This window comes from Maylandia zebra, linkage group LG9 (genome assembly GCF_041146795.1).
Source record: "Maylandia zebra isolate NMK-2024a linkage group LG9, Mzebra_GT3a, whole genome shotgun sequence".
NCBI lineage: Eukaryota > Metazoa > Chordata > Actinopteri > Cichliformes > Cichlidae > Maylandia > Maylandia zebra.
The window spans coordinates 36,454,459-36,476,150 of record NC_135175.1 but is presented as its reverse complement, the minus strand read 5'-3'; the positions used below and the strand labels follow the sequence as shown (position 1 = coordinate 36,476,150).

The 21,692-nt window shown below is 42.7% G+C and overlaps 1 protein-coding gene across 1 annotated transcript in view; it reads right to left on the bottom strand.

Moving 5' to 3' along the window:
• The window catches only part of LOC101476723 (NACHT, LRR and PYD domains-containing protein 12), a 40,169-nt gene that overhangs the window by 16,863 nt on the left and 1,614 nt on the right, over positions 1-21,692 (bottom strand). The window contains exons 3-11 of the mRNA XM_024803761.2: positions 18,107-18,342; positions 15,952-17,743; positions 10,820-10,993; positions 8,121-8,294; positions 5,692-5,868; positions 5,340-5,516; positions 3,484-3,663; positions 2,370-2,546; positions 96-272 (exon numbers count right to left, since the gene is read on the bottom strand). Coding sequence (XP_024659529.2) covers positions 96-272; positions 2,370-2,546; positions 3,484-3,663; positions 5,340-5,516; positions 5,692-5,868; positions 8,121-8,294; positions 10,820-10,993; positions 15,952-17,743; positions 18,107-18,342 — 3,264 coding nt within the window. The remainder of the gene's footprint in view (positions 1-95; positions 273-2,369; positions 2,547-3,483; positions 3,664-5,339; positions 5,517-5,691; positions 5,869-8,120; positions 8,295-10,819; positions 10,994-15,951; positions 17,744-18,106; positions 18,343-21,692) is intronic.

The window sequence follows — 21,692 nt, the reverse complement described above, 5'->3', positions numbered from 1 at the left end:
AAGACTCCATTATGAAGAACCACAGTGTGGGTCAGTATATCAGTCTTATGTCTGCAGGTCAGTGGAAAACAAAACTTGAAAACATGGTGACTGACCTCAGAGTTTCCAGTCTGCACTGTGGACTCTCCAGAAAACCACACAAACGCTCCACTCCTAAATCCTGCAGTTTGTAGTTGGAGCTCAGGTCCAGCTCTCTAAGAAAGGAGGGGTTGGACTTCAGAGCTGACACCAGAAATCTGCAGCTGTGTTCAGACAAGCTGCAGTCCTCCAGTCTGAATAAAACAAAACACATTTGTAAGCTCAAAAGTTTCTGCTTGAAATCGTTCAGTTTTTCATCATTCAGAGGGAGAACAGAAAAATGGTTATTAAATGAAAACAACTGCAAATGAATATCTGTCAGATAAAACTAATAAGTCATTAATTTCAAATCCTTAACCATTGTTTTTGAAAGAATTTATTGTAGATGAAGTCAGTGTTTTTGTCCATTAATATTTCTTTTTCATAAGTTGTACTAACTTGATGTTAGTATTATTATTGTTGTTGCACAATGTGTCATTTCATAGCTTTATTGTAGCTCATACACATTTCAGGAGTCTAGAAACAACAGACATCTCTTGAACAGACATCTTGTCACGGTCCCCTTGTTTCTCTGGCTGGCTCATGCTGGCTACAGGTGTTGTTGTTGTTTTTCCTCCTGCCTGGGCGGAGCTCGTTACGGGCTCTCGCTCTTGGCCCACACACCCGTGTGATTGTCACCACCTGCTGCTGATCTGGCTGAGTTCCCCAGCTGCTATTTAAGGCAGTGGCACAGAGTAGCTCGCCGCTGGAATGTGGAATCTCCTGAGTTCGTGCTCTTGGCTTGATCAAAAGAGCGCCTTGTGTATGTTTGCCTGTGGAACTAACTGTTGTATTCTGTGTGTAGATATCCCCCTTCTGGACCAGATTACGGACCCTGCATGAGTGGAGTTTTGGAGCTAGTGCGGCTGAAAAGGAGTGAGTAAGTGTGTGTGGAGGTGCTCTGGCGGTGACTGTGCTGAAGAGGAAGCGTGTGTGTGGATTGCCCCCTCTCCCTGGAGCCGACTCAAAGTATAGCGCTAAAGGGTGTGTTCCCTGTTGTAAATAAATTGTCTTCTTTTGTTTGCAAAGAACTCTGTCTGCGCGTGAGTCTGTCCAGTAGTTATGACACACCTCTTGAACAAAAACATTTTTGGTTCATTTCTGGTATCTTTTGTTCATCCCACGTCTCAGTTTATTATTCTTTTGTGTTTGCATTAATAGACCACTGTAGACTATTATTCTGGCCTAGAGTAACTAAGGTTAAGGGGTGTCCAAATTCATAGGCTGAGGACCCGGCCCACGTAGACCGCGAAGGCTGGGTCCTCAGAAGGTTGGGTAGGCTGAAAGTAAACTGCAGTGCAATGGGACAGTCCAGCCTTCAGATTTGCGTCACCGCAAACTCCAGTGTCCTGACTTTACTGTCATATTCCCATATATCATTGTGATGTTGTTTATTCTATTACTCTTGTTCTCTTCTGCTTGTTTTCTTTTTTTCTTTCTCAGCAGGTGATCCAGGTGATTGATAGATGCATTTTTTTTCTTCTTTTTTCTTCGCTCATTCTGTTGGTTTTTGTCTTTTGCCCTTCTCCCCCGTCCCTCTTCTCAGCTGTTTCTCTTTCCCTCTTTCTTTCTCCCCTTCTTTCCCCCAGTCAAGTCTGTCCCGTATTCAGCAAGTGAAAATAAAATAAACAATAAAAGGTGAATCAAATGGACCATTACGGCAAGGCTGGGATGGTCAGTTTGGTAAAGTAAATCCGTTGGGCATCTTTCTTTGCCTTTAGACAACAATTCTGATGCAAAAGAGCCAAACGGGACAGGCAGGAAAAAAAAGAAAAAAAAAAAAAAAGAAAGATTAATAAGAGTAATTTTAAAACTTAGTAGCAGCCGCCATTGTTGGAAACTGGAGTTTGGCTGGGCCACGCTATGAATTCTGGGATATGGTGGGCCACGAAGGACACACCCGACCCATCCTTTAAATTCGGGGGAAAGGAGGATGCATTTGTTGGCTGCATTTGTCGGAGCCAAGAATTTGGACAGCCTTCGTCGCGTCGCTGTGACGTAATCGGCCTACAAATGCGGCCTCAAGAGGATGCAGCCCATGAATTTGGACACCCCCTTGTCCTCATCATCTTTGAACTCCAAACAGAGACAGATGTTATCTAAAACTGTAGCTAGAAAGGTACAGAAAGTACATCAATGTCAACAGCATTGTCTGAATCTGATTTAAAGCATCAACATGCTACAGTGACTGAAGATCCTTGGCTTTACCCTTATAATATTGGATATTATGTTGCATCACAACTGTGTCTGACCTCAAAGTCTCCAGTCGACAGTGTGGGCTCTCCAGAAAACCACACAGCTGCTCTACTCCAGAATCCTGCAGATTTTTATTGCCACTTAGGTCAAGTTCTCTTAGATGAGAGGGTCTGGACTTTAGAGTTGAGGCCAGATAATCACAGCTGATTTCTGACAAACCACAGTTCCCCAGTCTGGATAAAGAATAAAATAGGTACGTTTATCAGACAAAGCTTTGGGATCTTTTCGGGGCTGAAGACGTTACAAAATGTAAAAATTCAGAAAACAGAAACTTCAAACAACTCAAACCAAAAGGATGCAGGTTGAAACAGTCAAACCAAAAAAGTCTGCAGCTCCACCACTTGTTACATCTTTAGAAACTGGTTGTATCATAAATCTCCAAGTTTCCAACCTTCTGGTTGAATTTGGAAGAGAATTTACAGAATGAAACATTTTGGACAAGAGAATTAGCAAATAAACACTCATATGATGTGAGAATGCAATCAAACTGTTTATTGGTGGGTGTGTGTTTTTAGAACACTGAAGTTGAGCATTGTCTGGCACAGCATTAGCTTATAGCCAGCTGTTGTTATAGCTGGCTCGTTGTCAGACGGGTGGGTATGGGAGCGTTGCATTTTTTATCGAGTAAAATAAATAACTATCAGTAATAAATTAGTAAAACTAATTTTAAACTAAGTAAAATTAGGCATTTTTTAAAGCCCTGACTTCAGTTCAGGAATTTTTGGAAGTTTTCTATTTTGTACCAGACTTTCAGTTTCTTTTGTAATTCTCAGGAATATTCCAATACAATCCTATCTGAGAATATGAGGTTTAAAAACAAAAAATGTCTAGAGGACAGTTCCTCTGTTGCAGTTGAGCTTAGTTCCGGCCTCTTTTCTTGACCCTCCTTTCCATGTTTCCTTTCTTGAGAGTTCTGTGGCAATTGCGCCTCTCACAGCTGTAGCTACCCAGCATGCCTTTTAGAAGCATAAAGGTAATGAAAATGTGCAATTATTACACATGCTGTGATTCTTACTGTGATTCAGTATAACGTCAGCCACATGTCTGCAGTTTAATGTCAGCACAGCTTTCACATATTTGTCTCAGCACAGCTAAAACATGGTGACTGACCTCAGAGTTTCCAGTCTACAGTGTGGACTCCCTAGAAAACCACACAGCTGCTTCACTCCTGAATCCAATAGTGTGTTGTTGTGGCTCACATCAAGCTCTCTCAGATGGGAGGAGTTGGACTTAGCAAGAGCTGAGACCAGATAAGAACAGCTGATCTTTGACAACCTGCAGTTCTTTAATCTGAAAAAAGAAAAATATATATTATTAGTTAAAGTTCTTGAAATCGTTCAGTCTTTGATAACCTTGATGCAGAAGATTAGAGAGCAGAAACCCCAAACAGCTGTTGTAATACGGAATGTTTTCTTGTTAAACATGATTTTTGGTTTTATTTAAATGTCCGATAGATTTAAATGTTAAGTGAAGTTTTCTGGATATTTACCAAGTATTATCCATAGAAGATTTTTATGGAAGGTTACCATCCTACTTATTTACCCTCATGTTCCTGAAGTCTGGCTTTGTCACAAAGTACATTTTATGAAGAGTTATGCTGCAATGTCTTATGCTAACTGTGAGTAAAAACAATGCACAATCAATCAATGTCAACTCTCTCTGAGATGGGAACGGTCAGCAGGCAAGTTAGAACCCTTTGGCAGGCTGGATACACACTGTGAGCCACAAGTTATCAAGAGTATCATTGTTTTAACTTTTCAAATCTCAACATTGTTCTGCTGCAATAAATAATAGAAGACTATTGATAGGTTTGTAGCTTGAACCTATTCGCTGGAACGTTGAAGACAATATAATTACACAGCAAGCAAGACACGAAGTAGGCAAAGTTCTTCATGTTTCTCATGCACGGGAGAGAACCGGACAAACGCCGTTCCTTTGCTTGACCCCAGTTGCTCTCGTCCGCTCCCCCGTAACACTGCTCTTTTATTGAGGTTACATGAATATACATAGCTTCATTAACATATGACGTCTACATACAAAGAGTACCTTGTCTGTGCATTGTGTAAGTGTGTGTGTGTGTGTGTGTGTGTGTGTGTGTGTGTGTGTGTGTGTGTGTGTGTGTGGGTGGGGTCAGAGTGTGACCCCATAAATGACTTCCCTAAACCTGCTGGTCTGGAAGTCCAGCGGTTCATCTAAACAAAAGGCACTTAGCCTAAAACAGATATAGCCACGTTTATCCTACCATAAAACAATAAGAGAAGGTACGACCTCTCCCATGCTCCCAGAGTGCTCTCTAATGCGCACAAAGTTTGCAGACTATCAAGGATCAAACCTCTACCAATCTACAACTAATTATAAAACTCTAAGCATATATGAGCAGATATCAACAATACAAAACCTAACAACTATGTCCCCATAGGATGATCTGATATCCTCGTGTCGGTGTTGTTCCCACATCATCATAATAAATGTTGTTCCAGGTTCAACATTGCAAGTGACCAATCACATTGTTGTGACGTCCCCCTTTTGTGCCTTTGAAAAATACCACCTTAAAAAAATCTAATTCACAACCGCTTCTGTCCGCCAATACAGGAACTTGATTTCTTTGAATTTCAGGATACTTTTCTTTAATAAACGGTAAGCATTATACATATTGTCCTTACAGAGGCGGTTTCTCTTCTCGCAAGTGAAGTAGATTTTTTGAAGGTGTTTGTTTTTTTCGAGGTCGCAGATGATGTCAGGAGAAGGTGATTGGTCACTTGTAATGTTGAACCTGGAACAACATTATTGTTGTATTGATGACGAGGGAACAACGCCAACACGAGGATATCAGATCGTCCATACACCATATGCTCCAGATGCTCAGTATGGATCAGTATAATATCAGCCCTATCATTTTAGTTTAGTGTCAGCACAATTTTCACATCATATTCATCTTGGCACAAAACTAAAACACTGTGTCTGACCTCAGAGTCTCCAGTATACTGTGTGGACTCTCCAGAAAACCACACAGCAGCTCCACACCTGAATCCTGCAGGTTCCTGTTTTCACTCAGGTCCAGATGTTTCAGATGGGAGGGTGTGGATATAGGAGTTGAGACAAGAGCAGCACAGCTGATCTCTGACAAACTGCAGCGTTCCAATCTGAATACAATTGGAAACAAAAAACAATGTAACCAAAACCGTTGTTTGAACTTATTCAGTGTTTTGTAATATGTTCAGACATAATTATGAATTGATCATTCTAAATTGCATCTCCAATTTAGTGCAAATTTTCGCATCATATTCATCTCAGCACAACTAAAACATGATGTCCAACCTCAGAGTCTCCAGTCGACAGTGTGGATTCTCCAGAAAACCACACAGCTGCTTTACTCCTGAATCCTGCATGTTGTCATTAGAGCTCAGGTCTAGTTCTCTTAGATGTGAGGGGTTGGATTTCAGCGCTGACACTAGAGAGGTACAGTTGCTCTCTGACAAACGGCAGCCTCCCAGTCTGAATAAAAACAAACAATTCATTATGCAGAACATTTTTCTGTGTAAGAAGAGGTTTAGTAAAATAAATAAATAAATAAATAAAACCAAGACGATTCTGTCAGAAGCACTCAAACTCTCAGACAACATGTTTTTAATTTTAATAACATTATACAGGAAAAAAAAACTGTCTGAGATTTTTCTGCATTTCTGCCTTTACTGATAGGGAGGTGTGAAAAGCAGACAGGAAAGTGGGCTGAGCATGGAAGAATGACAGTGCAGCTGTATAACAGCTGGACTAAGCTGTTATACAGACAAAGGAGGGGTTCTTAAATTAAATAATGTTAATTCTTCAGTTTCTGTGATATGTTACAGTTTGAGAGAAGACAACTGAGTCTAATAATGAGTCTAATAATAATTTAAGAGTTTGTTAGCTTCCTTTGGAGTCTTCACACACCCACATTCTCTGTTGCCTGTTGGGGCGGGGGGGCTGGGAGGAGGAGTTGGACGTCCGATTAGGGTCTGAAATGTGGGGCCTCCCTGCTGCTGCGGAGTCGGGGCGGTCTGCTTTTCTCCACCCCAGGGAAGAGGGTAACACTACCTGGGTCTGGGTGCAGTTTCCCCCTCCAGGGGCAAGGGTACCTAGACCTGGGGTATAGAGTACGCTTGGGGAGTGTGATTGTGTGTACAGGGTCTCAGACATGAGTGCATTGGTGGTTCTTTGTGTCCAGGGATGGGTGTCCGGGTACGCACCGGCTCACTCCTGGTGGCTGCTTATCAGGGCCTGGAACCTGGGGCTCGCTCGGGCCCCTTCGGAGGTGGGGTGCCCTCAGCCTCTCTGCCTGGAGCTTGGTCACTCAGGCACAGCTGGCTGCCGGCGAAGCTCACGGGCGCGTCACTGCAACCCCCCCTGGCTTCTGCTCCGGGGATGCTGAGTAACCCCTCATCTGGGGCTCTCCTCAGCTCTTTCCGGGAGAGTGGCAAGGTTGCCCCTCCATTGGTCTTCCTTGTTCTCTTGTGCTCTGAGGGCCTCTGGATGTCTGGAGCCTGGATCTCCTCCATACCTGCTTCATGCCCTGGAGGACGGGGCTATGCCCCCCCCCCCCCCCCACACACACACACCCTCTAAGAGATCGTTACATGAAGGAACCTTTTAAATACAAGGGCGCTCATGCTCACAGGTTACACACGGTTGCTCACAGACACAAACTACACCCTTTTTGGCTGCTACCTCAAAGCACACTGTGTTCTGTCGATCTTACGTGTTGCACAACAATGTTTAACATTTAGTATTTACTGTTATATTCACATAGATCATTGCAATGATGTTCTTTATTGTATTGTTCTGTCTTTTTTGGTTGTTTTCTCTTTTTTCTTTCTCAACAGGTGATCCAGGTGATTGATATATGTATTTATTGTCTGCTTTTGTTGGTTTTTGTTTTTTGCCCTTCATCACTGTTCCTCTTCCCCGCTGTTTTATATTTATTGTATATTTATAATATATTTACTATTTCATGTCAGAACAGCTTTGTATTGTAGATGATAAAGAGGATTCTGTTTTGTTGTTTTACATATCTCATGATGCTAAATCCAAACCGAATTAAAAAAATTATGTCAGTGTCTTATGTTATATAAGCTCCAACCTCTCTGTTTAAAGCATGTTGCAGTGCTCAGACTGATAGCTTCCTCAGTGGAAGAAATAAGCTAGGAGAAATACTCTGTGACTTAACCTTGATAGCTGAATTCACAGAACAGGTGTTTTTTGTCTGTCCTCTTGCCTTAAATGTGCTGTTTTGCATGGCCATCTCTCCAAAGCCAAAGATATGGAGTTTACTGTTCAATTAAGATACCAACATAACATATTTTCAAACTGAAGCTTAAGCCAATGGCATTTTTCGTATTTTCTTTGCTGAAAATAATCAAAATCTTTAACTATTCAAAATAGTTTTCTGTCAATCATAATTATATGAACTATACAATGAATAATTCAGTGGTTAATGTCAAACCTGTTATGTACTTAGAACTGAAAGAACAGTATACAGTTAATCAGGGAGCCCTCTCTGAATTAATAAAGTTCAGGAGCCATAGCAGGCTAAGTTGGGTCATAAGTTGAGAACAATTATTTTAGGTTTTTGCTTCAGTGAATGAACTAAACAACTAAAGAAGAGAATGGACTTTAACATGAAGATCCCCAGGGTGGATTTTGAATTTAGTGTGACCACAGCTTTCACATTATATTCATCCTAGCACAAAAAGTTAAACATGGTGATTAACCTCAGAGTCTCCAGTCTACAGTGTGGACTCTCCAGAAAACCACACAGTTGTTTCACATGTAAATCATGCAGATGGTTTTTACTCAGGTCAAGTTCTCTCAGATGGGAAGGACTGGAATCCAGAGCAGACAGCAGAGACTCACAGCTGTTAACTGACAACCAGCAGTCCTTCAATCTGAATAAAGAACAAAACATATAGACAAAATAATTTGTGATTCATTCTTATATGTTCTTATCAAATGTTCTTATTATTTCCAACAAACAATGCACGCATCGTAAATCATTCTGCTATTACCAATCACCATTCCACTTGTCTCCTTCTTAGACACAAACAGCAGGTAGGTCAGACTGCCAGGACTCACTAGTTATAGATACAATACATTTACAATACATTTGAACATCTCAATGAGTACTTTCAGTCATATTTGATTTAATACTTGACTTTCTCAAATCTTTGTAGTCAGAGCCTGCTGGCTTTGTAAATGACTTGTACATCTTGTCAGTTTTAAATGAGCAGCAGTAACACAACATATATACAGTGGGGCAAAAAAGTATTTAGTCAGCCACCGATTGTGCAAGTTCCCCCACTTAAAATGATGACAGAGGTCAGTAATTTGCACCAGAGGTACACTTCAACTGTGAGAGACAGAATGTGAAAAAAAAATCCATGAATCCACATGGTAGGATTTGTAAAGAATTTATTCGTAAATCAGGGTGGCAAATAAGTATTTGGTCAATAACAAAAATACAACTCAATACTTTGTAACATAACCTTTGTTGGCAATAACAGAGGTCAAACGTTTACTATAGGTCTTTACCAGGTTTGCACACACAGTAGCTGGTATTTTGGCCCATTCCTCCATGCAGATCTTCTCGAGAGCAGTGATGTTTTGGGGCTGTCGCCGAGCAACACGGACTTTCAACTCCCGCCACAGATTTTCTATGGGGTTGAGGTCTGGAGACTGGCTAGGCCACTCCAGGACTTTCAAATGCTTCTTACGGAGCCACTCCTTTGTTGCCCGGGCGGTGTGTTTTGGATCATTGTCATGTTGGAAGACCCAGCCTCGTTTCATCTTCAAAGTTCTCACTGATGGAAGGAGGTTTTGGCTCAAAATCTCACGATACATGGCCCCATTCATTCTGTCCTTAACACGGATCAGTCGTCCTGTCCCCTTGGCAGAAAAACAGCCCCATAGCATGATGTTTCCGCCCCCATGCTTCACAGTAGGTATGGTGTTCTTGGGATGCAACTCAGTATTCTTCGTCCTCCAAACACGACGAGTTGAGTTTATACCAAAAAGTTCTACTTTGGTTTCATCTGACCACATGACATTCTCCCAATCCTCTGCTGTATCATCCATGTGCTCTCTGGCAAACTTCAGACGGGCCTGGACATGCACTGGCTTCAGCAGCGGAACACGTCTGGCACTGCGGGATTTGATTCCCTGCCGTTGTAGTGTGTTACTGATGGTGACCTTTGTTACTTTGGTCCCAGCTCTCTGCAGGTCATTCACCAGGTCCCCCCGTGTGGTTCTGGGATCTTTGCTCACCGTTCTCATGATCATTTTGACCCCACGGGATGAGATCTTGCGTGGAGCCCCAGATCGAGGGAGATTATCAGTGGTCTTGTATGTCTTCCATTTTCTGATGATTGCTCCCACAGTTGATTTTTTCACACCAAGCTGCTTGCCTATTGTAGATTCACTCTTCCCAGTCTGGTGCAGGTCTACAATACTTTTCCTGGTGTCCTTCGAAAGCTCTTTGGTCTTGGCCATGGCGGAGTTTGGAGTCTGACTGTTTGAGGCTGTGGACAGGTGTCTTTTATACAGATGATGAGTTCAAACAGGTGCCATTCATACAGGTAACGAGTGGGGGACAGAAAAGCGTCTTACAGAAGACGTTACAGGTCTGTGAGAGCCAGAGATTTTCCTTGTTTGAGGTGACCAAATACTTATTTTCCACCCTGATTTACGAATAAATTCTTTACAAATCCTACCATGTGGATTCATGGATTTTTTTTTCACATTCTGTCTCTCACAGTTGAAGTGTACCTCTGGTGCAAATTACTGACCTCTGTCATCATTTTAAGTGGGGGAACTTGCACAATCGGTGGCTGACTAAATACTTTTTTGCCCCACTGTATATGTTTGCGGTGCTGTTTAAACTTTCATATTTCTTACTCATCAAATATTTCTTCATGCAATATATGCACAATTTCACAACTCAAACACAGTCATCTGAGAAAGAGCTCCTAACTGTACCTTTATTAGCTTTTGCATTCATCTTTTTTACATTCTATTTGAGCCATGTCTCTAAATATATATTTATACAGATGCGCAGTCTAAGCAGCCTGCCTTTATCTGCTATCATTAGATTGTCAAAAGCCTCATTCACATCCTGACTTCATCTTCACTAACTGATGGAGCACAACATAAACCTTTGGAGGCTTAAAAACTGTCCCGTCAAACATTTCAACTTGTGTCAGTGGTTAGTTAATCTCTTTTCATATCTTTAAGTTCTACTTGGAGCCAAAAGGAAAAACATATGTTTGGTCACTAAGAAAGACAAAATTTTTTAGATGCACTGAAATGTCTTCAGATTTGTGTTACGGAAAATCATGAACATTTTAAAAATAAATATTGTTTCATATTATCTGAAATATACAAACAAACAAAAAACAGCTGAAGTCAGTGAACTGACCTCAGAGTCTTCAGCTGACAGTTTGGACTCTCCAGTCCAGCTGAGAGCAGTTTCACCCCTGAATCCTCCAGGTTGTTTTTACTCATGTCCAGCTCTGTTAGATGAGAGGGGTTAGACTTCAGAGCTGAGGCCACAACCTCACAGTGAGCGTCTGAGAGTACACAATGAGTCAGTCTGTGATTAGAGAATATATAAATGAGTTATTGTAAACGCACAAGACATATGACAACAAAACTTTCTGCCACCATAATCTAATGAACATCTGCTCTTTACATCTATGGTTCAACTCTGATTATGTTCAGGTGTTTGACACGAGACACAAGAATGATTCTGTTATTTTCTAATGTTTATACAAAGCAAGAGTCCAATATTGTCTAATGTTTTCAGAGTTTGCTCACTGCCAGTTAGTTCAGGAATAAAGAAGGGTACATTGAATTCAACTCCCTTTCTTTTTCAGCAGATCGGTATATCATGACTGCTATTCCGATGCTGGTACTATTTGTGCTTAGCTGTCCTGGTTAAATGCATAAACACTACTATCTCTCTGTAAGTACAGTGCATTTTCTTTCCACACAAAGTTGTAAATACACAAATTTCAAAGCAGAAGATAATTTAACATACACCATATTGCTAAAAGTATTCACTCATCCATCCAAATCATTGACTTCAAGTATTCCAATTACTTCCATGGCCACTAGTGATGGGATTTCCGGCTCTTTTTAGAGAACCGGCTCTTTCGGCTCGGCTCACTAAAAAGAGCCGGCTCTTTCGGCTCCGAACCGGCTCTTCAGGTTGTTTTGTTGCTTTAATTTATTTATTATTAACAACAATATAAAATTATGCACAAAAGGAATTACTAATGTAACAAAAAAGTGGTTTTATTTATATATGTTTATATATAAATATATGCGGTGGCCCCTAGAGACAAAACACGTACAAACTCCAAAAAGCACATACAAACTCCAAAACACATTTCTAGCATGAACTGAACTTCCAAAACAGAGCTACCTAGATCACTTAAATTACACAATTGAAAGCATGAAAGCATATGTGTATTGTTTGTGTATATATACACAAGCATTCATATATAGTCAAATAATTTAAAAAATTTTTTCGTTCATTTACCTGTTATTACCACACACCAAATCCGGTCATTGGTACTTGCTGGCTTGTGTAGCCACTAGGTAACAAAAGTTCAACACTGCCCCCTAGCATCCTGGAGCACTTCTGTTGTCTTTTGTACGTGTTTTGAGTTTTTATGTGATTCTGAGTTTTCACGTGTTTTGGAGTTTGTGCGTGCTTCGGAGTTTGCACGTGTTTTTACGTGTTTTGGAGTTTTTACGTGTTTTGGAGTTTTTACGTGTTTTTACGTGTTTTGGAGTTTGTACGTGCTTCAGAGTTCGTACGTGTTTCAAGTTTGTATGTGCTTTGTCTGTAGGGGCCACCGTAAATATACTTTTATTTATTCACTCCACATAAAATGTAATAAATAAATCATATAATACAAAAATCAACTATTCATATTTCAACTTTTAACTATTAAAATTTTCAGCTTTTTCCTTTTACAAATTTAAAGTGAAACAACACAAAACACTGCAAACCACAACACAATTAAATAAAAATTATAATATGAAAACAAAAAGAACATGCATATTCTCTGTCATATGGACCTGCATGAATAAACTTTCTGAATCCTTTATCATCCGCAACTGAAAATAGTTGTGGATGATTACTATACCTTTCTAATGTGACGCGATAAGGAGCCGGCTCGCGTTGTTCACGTCAAAGAGCCGGTTCTAAGAGCCATTTCGTTCACGACTGACCCATCACTAATGGCCACAGGTGTATAAAGTCCAGCACCCAGGCATGCGTACTGCTACTACAAATATTTGTGAAAGAATAGGTTCTTCTCAGGAGCTCTGTGAATTCCAGGTATTGTGATTATAATTCCAATGTGTGGTGATTGAATGCCACCTGATGAGCAAGTCCAATTGTGAAAATTTCTCACTAAGTGAAAGCATTTGGGAATGTAGTCAAATCAGTCACAGAGTATAGACTACATAAAATCCAAGAGCAGGGTTAAGGAATGCTGAAACGCATAGTGCAGGTCGCCAACTTTCTGCAGTCAATCACTGCAGACCTCCAAACTTCATGTGGCCTTCAAAATAGCTCAAAAACACAGCTAAGAGAGCTTCATGGAATTGTTTTTCATGGCTGAGCAAATGCATCTAAGATGCAGTGTTGTAAAGTACTCTGCTATTGGACTCTCAAGCAATATAGACGAATCACGCGTATCCATCCGGCAGTCCAATGGATAAGTCTGGGTTTGGTGGTTGCCAGGTAAACAGTACTTGTCTGACTACAATGTGCCAAGTTTAAAGTTTGGTGGAGGGGGGTTATGGGCTCAGAGCCTTAGTTCCAGTAAGCTTAAGCATGCCAAGACATTTTGGAGAATTTCATTCTTCCAGCATTGTGGGAACAGTTTGGTAATGGCCCCATTCTGTACTCACAGTGCACGCCAGTGCACAAAGTAAGGTCCATAAAGACATGAATGAGCAAGTTTGGTATGGAAGACATTGACTGGCCTGCACAAATTTCTGACCTTAACCTTAAAGAACATGTTTGGGATGAATTAGAGTGCAGACTGGGAGCCAGGCCTTCTTGTCCAACATCAGTGTCTAACAAATGTGCTTCTGTGGAAGAATGGTCAAAAATTCCCATAAACACACTGCTAAGCCTTGTGGAAAGCCTTCTTAGAAGAGTTAAAGCAATTATACCTGCAAAGGTCTTGCTGACATTATATTAAACGCTATGGGTTAAGGATGCCAGTCAAGTTCATATGCATTTGAAGTGAATACTTTTGGCAATATAGTATAATAATAATAATAATAATAATAATAATAATAATAATAATAATAATAATAATAATGGATTGGATTTATATAGCGCTTTTCAAGGCATACATACATACAGGCACAAGCTCTGGCTATGAACTAATTTTATGATAACTAATATTAGCTATCATATTGTGATCCACAAACTGTAAGGAGTGGATCTCAGAGAGTTTCTTCTCTGATCTGTTAGCTGATTTCAAGAACACTTGACTCTCCAAATACACTTAGAATTTGTTAATCTCCACCGGACAGTGCAATATGTTAATGCTTCTGTCAGTAGAAATTTAATAACCGTTCACTGTCTTTGAGAATATTGGGTCAACCAATTACTTACTTACAATTAAGTCGACTGACATGAACCAAGCTATCTCAAGTGAGGTTCAAGCTAGTGCATGTTACTAGCTTGTTCATGTATATCACTAAAAAGAAAAACTCATCTTTATTTTGATGCTGAACTTTCCAACTCTCCTGGAATAATTTATTGTACAACATCACTCGATTGGCTAGCACATGAAAAGTTGCACTTCAAGAGCACTAAAGTATTAAACACATACATGTCAGTCATCCCTTAGTGTGTGTCTGCAATTAGTCTTTGAGATGGTAAAGCTATAACATGTGCGGTGTCAGTAAAGATGTTTCATTCATTTGTTGATTTGTGAAGCTAAAGGAAGGCTTTTTTTTTCAATTATGGGCATATTTTTATGAACTAGCAAATGGTGATAGAATGTACACATCTAGCAAATGGCAATTGGTGGATCAAAAAAAAACTAGCAGAAATTAATCATCAGGTATTTAGTCTGCATGGGAGTTTGCCCAACCAGTCTACGTGTGCTTTGTGAACTTGGAGAAAGCATTCGGGGGGTCCTGTGGGGGGGTGCTCTGGGAGCATGGGGTGTCTGGCCCATTGCTACGGGCCATTCAGTCCTTATACGACCTTTGCAAGAGCTTGGTCTGCATAGCCGGCAATAAGTCGGACTTGTTCCTGGTGGATGATGGGCTCCGCCAGGGCTGCCCTTTGTCACCGATTCTGTTCATAATTTGTATGGACAGACTTTCTAGGCATAGCCAAGTGGCGGAAGACTTTCACTTCTCTGCTTTTTGCAGATGATGTGGTCCTGTTGGCTTCATCAGGTGATGGCCTCCAGCTCGCCTTGAAACGGTTCACAGCCGAGTGTGAAGCGGTGGGAACGAGAATCAGCACCTCCAAATCTGAGGCCATGGTCCTCAGCCAGAAAAGGTTGGAGTGCCCACTCCGGGTCAAGGACGAGACCCTGCCCCAAGTGGAGGAGTTTAAGTATCTCGGGGTCTTGTTCACGAGTGACGGGAGAAGGGAGCAGGAGATTGACAGACGGATTGGTGCAGCAGCTGCAGTGATGCGGACGCTGTGGTGAAGAGAGAGCTGGGTGTAAAAGCAGAGCTCTCAATTTACCGGTCTATCTACGTCCCTACCCTCACCCATGACCACGAGCTGTGGGTAGTGACCGAAAGAACGAGATCGCGAATACAAGCGATGGAAATGGGCTTCCTCCGAAGGGTGGCTGGCCTCTCCCTTAGAGATAGGGTGAGAAGTTCAGCCATTCGGGAGGGGCTCAGAGTAGAGCCACTGCTCCTCCACATCGAAAGGAGCCAGTTGAGGTGGTTCGGGTATCTGACAAGGATGCCTCCTGGCCACCTCTTGGGCGATGATTTCCGGGCATGTCCCACCGGGAGGAGGCCCTGGGGCAGACCCAGGACACGCTGGAGAGATTATGTCTCTCGGCTGGCCTAGGAACGCCTTGGTGTTCCCCTGGATAAGCTGGAGGAGGTGGCTGGGGAGAGGGAGGTCTGGGCTTCTCTGCTTGGGCTGCTGCCCCCGCGACCCGACCCTGGATAAGCGGAAGAAAATGAATGGATGGATGGATGGATATTTAGTCTACAGGCAGAGCTTATGGAAACTTTTGCATTTAAGTTAAAATTATCTCCTGTAAACTGAGCAGCACAGCCATCATTAATTTCCATTACCAAGGTACAAGGTGTAGTAGGTCTAGTTGTAGTGTTCCATAACTCTGACCCCATTGTTTTTTAAATGGCGTGATAGAACTTTTTCAGTGTCCAAATACAAAAGTATATAAAATAATTAATGACCAATATCTAAAATACAAAGCTAAAAATAATAAGAAGAATAATTTCGTGTTACATGAAAAACTAAAACCACAAATCAACAATGAAGAATAATACTGAATAATGACTTGGTCTCACCGAGCCTTTCTGCAATTCCTCACAACTGGAAAAAGTCTCAGTCGCCCATCCAATGATGCTTTGAACTTGTTTAGGTCTAACTCATCCAGAACCTCCTCTGACATCTGCAGCATGAAGGCCAGAGCTGAGCAGTGGATCTCAGAGAGTTTCTTTTCTGATCTGTTAGCTGACTTCAAGAATACTTGGATCTCCTGATGTACTGAGAGGTCGTTCATCTCTACCAGACAGTGGAAGATGTTGATGCTTCTGTCAGGAGAAATTTCATCACTGTTCATCTCCTTAAGATTGTTAATGACTCTCTGAATGGTTCCTGGACTGCTCTCTGTCTGACCCAGCAGACCTCCTAAGAGTCTCTGGTTGGACTCCAGAGAGAGGCCATGAAGGAAGCGGACAAACAGGTCCAGGTGGCCATTTTTACTCTGGAGGGATTTTTCCATGGCTCGTTTAAGGAAATCATCCAGAGATGACCCACTGTACTTTTCTCCAAGGAAGGCTTCCAGCACCTCTGTCTTCCTGTTGGTGAGACAGTGGAACATGTAGACTGCAGCCAGAAACTCCTGGATGCTCAGATGAACAAAGCAGTAGACTGGTTTCTGGAAGATCACACAGTCTCTTTTGAAGATCTCTGTACAAACTCCTGAGTACACAGAGGCCTCCGTGACATCAAGACCACACTGCTCCAGGTCTTCTTGGTAGAACATGATGTTTCCTTTCTCCAGATGTTCAAACGCCAGCCTCCCCAGCTTCAGAAGAACTTCCCTGTCAACCTCCGTCAGCTCCTGTGGACTCGTCTCATGTCCCTCATGGTACTTGTTCTTCTTCCTCTTTGTCTGAACCAGCAGGAAGTGTGAGTACATGTCAGTCAGGGTCTTGGGCAGCTCTCCTCTCTGCTCTGTAGTCAACATGTGCTCCAGAACTGTAGCAGTGATCCAGCAGAAGACTGGGATTCTACACATAATGTGGAGGCTCCTGGATGTCTTCATGTGGGAGATGATTCTGCTGGACAGCTCTTCATCACTGAATCTCCTCCTGAAGTACTCCTCCTTCTGGGCGTCGGTGAAGCCTCGTACTTCTGTTAGCCTGTCAACACATGTAGGAGGGATCTGATTGGCTGCTGCGGGTCGGGAAGTTATCCAGACGAGAGCCGAGGGAAGCAGATTCCCGTGGATGAGGTTTGTCAGCAGCTGGCTGACTGATGACTTCTGTGTGACATCAGACAGCAGCTTCCTGTTGGTGAAATCCAATGAAAGTCTGCTTTCATCCAGGCCGTCAAAGATGAACAAAAGCTGAGAGACAGCCAGCTTCTCTGCTGTGACCTTCTGTAATGTTGGATGGAAAACATGGAGCAGCTCCAGAAGACTGTACTGCTCATCTCTGATCAGGTTCAGCTCCCTGAATGAAAGCAGAACCACCACACTGACATGTTGGTTCTCCAAGCCCTCTGCCCAGTCCAGAGTGAACTTCTGCACTGAGAAGGTTTTTCCAACACCAGCCACGCCGTTGGTCAGAACCACTCTGATGGGTCTCTGTTGGTCAGGTAAGGCTTTAAAGATGTCCTGGCACCTGATTGGAGCGTCATGGAGGGCGTCCATCTTGGAAGCTGTCTCCAGCTGCCTCACCTCATGTTGGGTATGAACCTCTTCACTCTGTCCCTCTGTGATGTAGAGCTCAGTGTAGATCCTGTTGAGGAGAGTTCTACTTCCTGTTTCATCACTTCCTTCAGTCACACGTTCACATCTCCTCCTCAGACTGATCTTATGTTCATCTAAAACCTCCTGCAGACCAACATCTGCTGAAAGAAAAACAGAAAGAAAACTCTTCAATGTCTGAACAACACAAGAAGTCCAGTTTTCAGAATTGAGTTCATCAATTCAATTAAATTTTATTTTATTTATACAGCGCCAAATCCCAACAACAGTCACCTCAAGGCGCTTTATATTGTACAGTAGATCCTGCAATAATAGATACAGAGAAAAACCCAACACCATATGACCCCTTATGAGCAAGCGCTTTGGCGACAGTGGGAAGGAAAAACTCCCTTTTAACAGGAAGAAACCTCCGACAGAACCAGGCTCAGGGAGGGGCGGGGCCATCTGCTGTGATTGGTTGGGGTGAGAGAAGGAAAGGGAAACAGCAGACAGATATTCAGTCTTACTTTGTACACAGCTGCTCTGACTGGCTGTCTGCAGTCCAGCTCTGGTTCTGGATCTTTCTCCACACTGGGGACAGGACGAGTCTCCTGATGAAGCAGACTGGTCCCAGTATGAGGAGATGCACTGTCTGCAGAACCAGTGTCCACAGCTGGTAGAGACTGGATCCTTCAGGACATCCTGACACAAAGCACAGCAGGACAGCTGCTCCTCCTCACAGACACCGCTCCTCTTCCTCTCTCTGTGAACACATTTCTTTATCACTAAAATTATGGTCACAGAGAATAATAAAAATTGAGCTACTTTTCACAACAGAGTATTCATCAAGCTGATTTTTGGTTATACAGTGCCAAGACAGGATAAAGACATGCTGTGGAAAAGAGACAGAGATTAATAACAAGTATGATTCAGTGCAGAGAGGTCTGTTAACACATAGTGAGTGAGAAAGGTGACTGGAAAGGAAAAACTCAATGCATCATGGGAATCCCCCGGCAGTCTACACCTATTGCAGCATAACTAAGGGAGGATTCAGGGTCACCTGGTCCAGCCCTAACTATATGCTTTAGCAAAAAGGAAAGTTTGAAGCCTAATCTTGAAAGTAGAGGTAGTGTCTGTCTCCTGAATCCAAACTGGAAGCTGGTTCCACAGAAGAGGGGCCTGAAAACTGAAGGCTCTGCCTCCCATTCTACTTTTAAATACTCTAGGAACAACAAGTAGGCCTGCAGAGCGAGAGCGAAGTGCTCTAATAGGGTGATATGGTACTACAAGGTCATTAAGATAAGATGGGGCCTGATTATTTAAGACCTTGTATGTGAGGAGCAGGATTTTGAATTCAGTATATAGTCTTTACTGTTTTACATATACATTTTAGTTCGCCTAATAGTACCTGATAGTAGCAGTTCTCTTACTTCCTGTCATTAGGCCACCAAAACTGGTGGGGATCACCAGTAGAAGACCATGAAGACATTTAAAGAGATTTGTCATAGATAGAGTGGCACAGTTATGTGTGTGTTTAGTTAGTTTGTTTGTTTGCTTGTTTTAATCAATTTTAAATCATGCTTTTTATTTGTTTTTGTTTCTAATGTCTCTGTAAAGCACTTTGAATCACCTTGTTGTTGAATTGTGCTATACAAATAAATTTGCCTTGCCTTGCCTTGTCTTAAACAGAGCATTTTATAATCTGCTACTCCTGCTCCATCCTGGAAAAATCTTCTATTCCATTTTTGTTAAGAAATCTCTTCCATAAAAAGCAGACTTACTCAAGGCTAGAATTGCCCCAATGGAAGAACTCCACATGACTACTCAGCTTAAACTACCTACAAAAACCGTAAACTTCACATTCTACTGCACAGACTGTTTAGTATTAAAGCATAATAATAACCAACCACAGACAACCATTGCAAAGTAAAAATATCTTAAACTACAAGAACTATCTCAAGAAAGCTTTAAGGAAAAGTAATGGACTGAACAAGCAATACATGAACACAGCTGTTGCTATTATAGAAAATAATGGTGCAGGAGGGGGGAAACCTCTCAGCAGACACCATGGTGGGCAGTTGGGACAAAGACATAACTGTTGGATTTTCTCAATGGACAGATTTGATAAATACATAATCACTACAGCTCCCACCCCCCAACCCACTTATCCATACAGTCTAGACTGGGCCGGTCTCTTTCTGTCATGGTCTCCGTGCCTGCCCGGTCGGCCCCACAAGGCTACAATTGCTGTTTCTGTTCTCTCCCTCTCTGCCTGGGCGGAGCTCACTGTGGGCTCCCGCCCTTGGCCCACACACACACCTGACAACACTCACCCATCATCACCGGGAGCACTATTTGAGGCTGGAACACAGATCCTCTCGTCGCTGGATGATTGTACCCCTAACGTTAGTGTTCTCACAGCTCTTGTGCTTCATATTCGTGATTTGTGATTAGTTGGTGACCTGCCTTCTCGTCTGCCTCAGATCTCCCCCCCCCCCCCCCCCCCCGGACCTGCGACCTCCCTGCTGCGGGAAAGTGTGTGAGTGTGAGCGAAGAAGACGTGAGCGAGTTACCCTGTGATTCCCCCGGAGTTTTGGATCCCTTCACTGTACATATATTGCACTGCACTGTAAATAAACTACACCTTGGAGATACCTTACCGCTCTGCGTTTGAATCCCTGTACCAGATCGTGACACTTTCTCTTAGTAACTTACATGCTTTTCTTGTCTAAATGCCTGATTGTCCACTATAGCAACACATGTTGCACTATGAAACACAGACGCTGTTGCAAGACATTAAATCATATCTAATATTTCAGAGTCTAGAGACTATGTCCCTATTGCATTCAAATGGAATAGAGCCAGACTGCTGGAACAGACAAGCAGATGGCATTTTAATATTTTTCAAAGAAACAGAATTTGACAGTTGCATGAAACTATGAATAAATCGACATATTTACTCACTGCGCACCACTGCCCAGTATCCTGCTAGCTAACGTTGAATTGTTGGAGAACAAACTAGACGATCTGAGGGCAAGAATCACCTTCCAACGAGACATGAGGGACTGCAACATTCTGTGCTTCACTGAGACATGGCTGACCCCCAACGTGGTGGATCGGGCAGAAATTCCATCGGAGTCACTCTCTGTGCTCCGCGCGGACAGAACGGCAGAGTCAAACAAAACCAAAGGTGGAGAAGTGTGTTTCATGGTAAACAGAAAGTGGCGCGACGTCAGGAGCATATCTACTCTCTTCAGCGGCTGCTCGCCACATCTGGAATACCTGAGCATGAACTGTCGCCCTTTTTACCTGTCCCGCGAGTTCACCTCGTTAATCGCCACAGTGGTCTACATCCCACCCCAGGTGAACACAGGTATGGCTCTGTCTGAACTACATGATGTGCTGAGTGCGTTTCAAAACAAGGACCCGCAGGAGACTTTAATAAAGCAAACCTTGGACATCTCATGCCGAACTTTTATCAACATGTCATGTGTCCGATGAGGGGAGACAGAATCTTGGACAATTGCTACACAATTGCTAACAACTGCCTGACAATAGAGACCAGCAATCAGCATCGCAGAGCATGACGTCAGAGCTGTGCTGAGGAGAGTGAGCGCAAGGAAAGCAGCAGGACCAGATGGCATCACCGGCCGTCTGCTGCGCTGCTGTGCTGACCAGCTAGCAGGTGTGTTCACTTTGATTTTCAACGAGTCCCTGGCGAAGTCTGTGGTCCCCATATGCTTCAAGAGATCCACCATCATCCCTGTGCCCAAGAACAGCAAGCCCTCATGCCTGAACGACTACCGGCCAGTTGCACTGACCTCAGTAGTAATGAAGGTGTTCGAGAGGCTGTTGAAGAACATCATCTCCTCCTCCATCCCAGACACCACAGATCCGCTCCAGTTCGCCTACCAACCCAACAAATCCACGGAGGACGCCACATCCTGCACACCACCCTCAGCCACGTGGACAAGAAACAGGGTAACTATGTGTGAATGCTGTTTGTTGATTACAGTTCAGCGTTTAACACAATAGTGCCCTGCAGACTGTTCACAAAGCTGAGGGATCTGGGACTCAACAGCCGTCTGTGTGCATGGGTGTTGGACTTCCTCA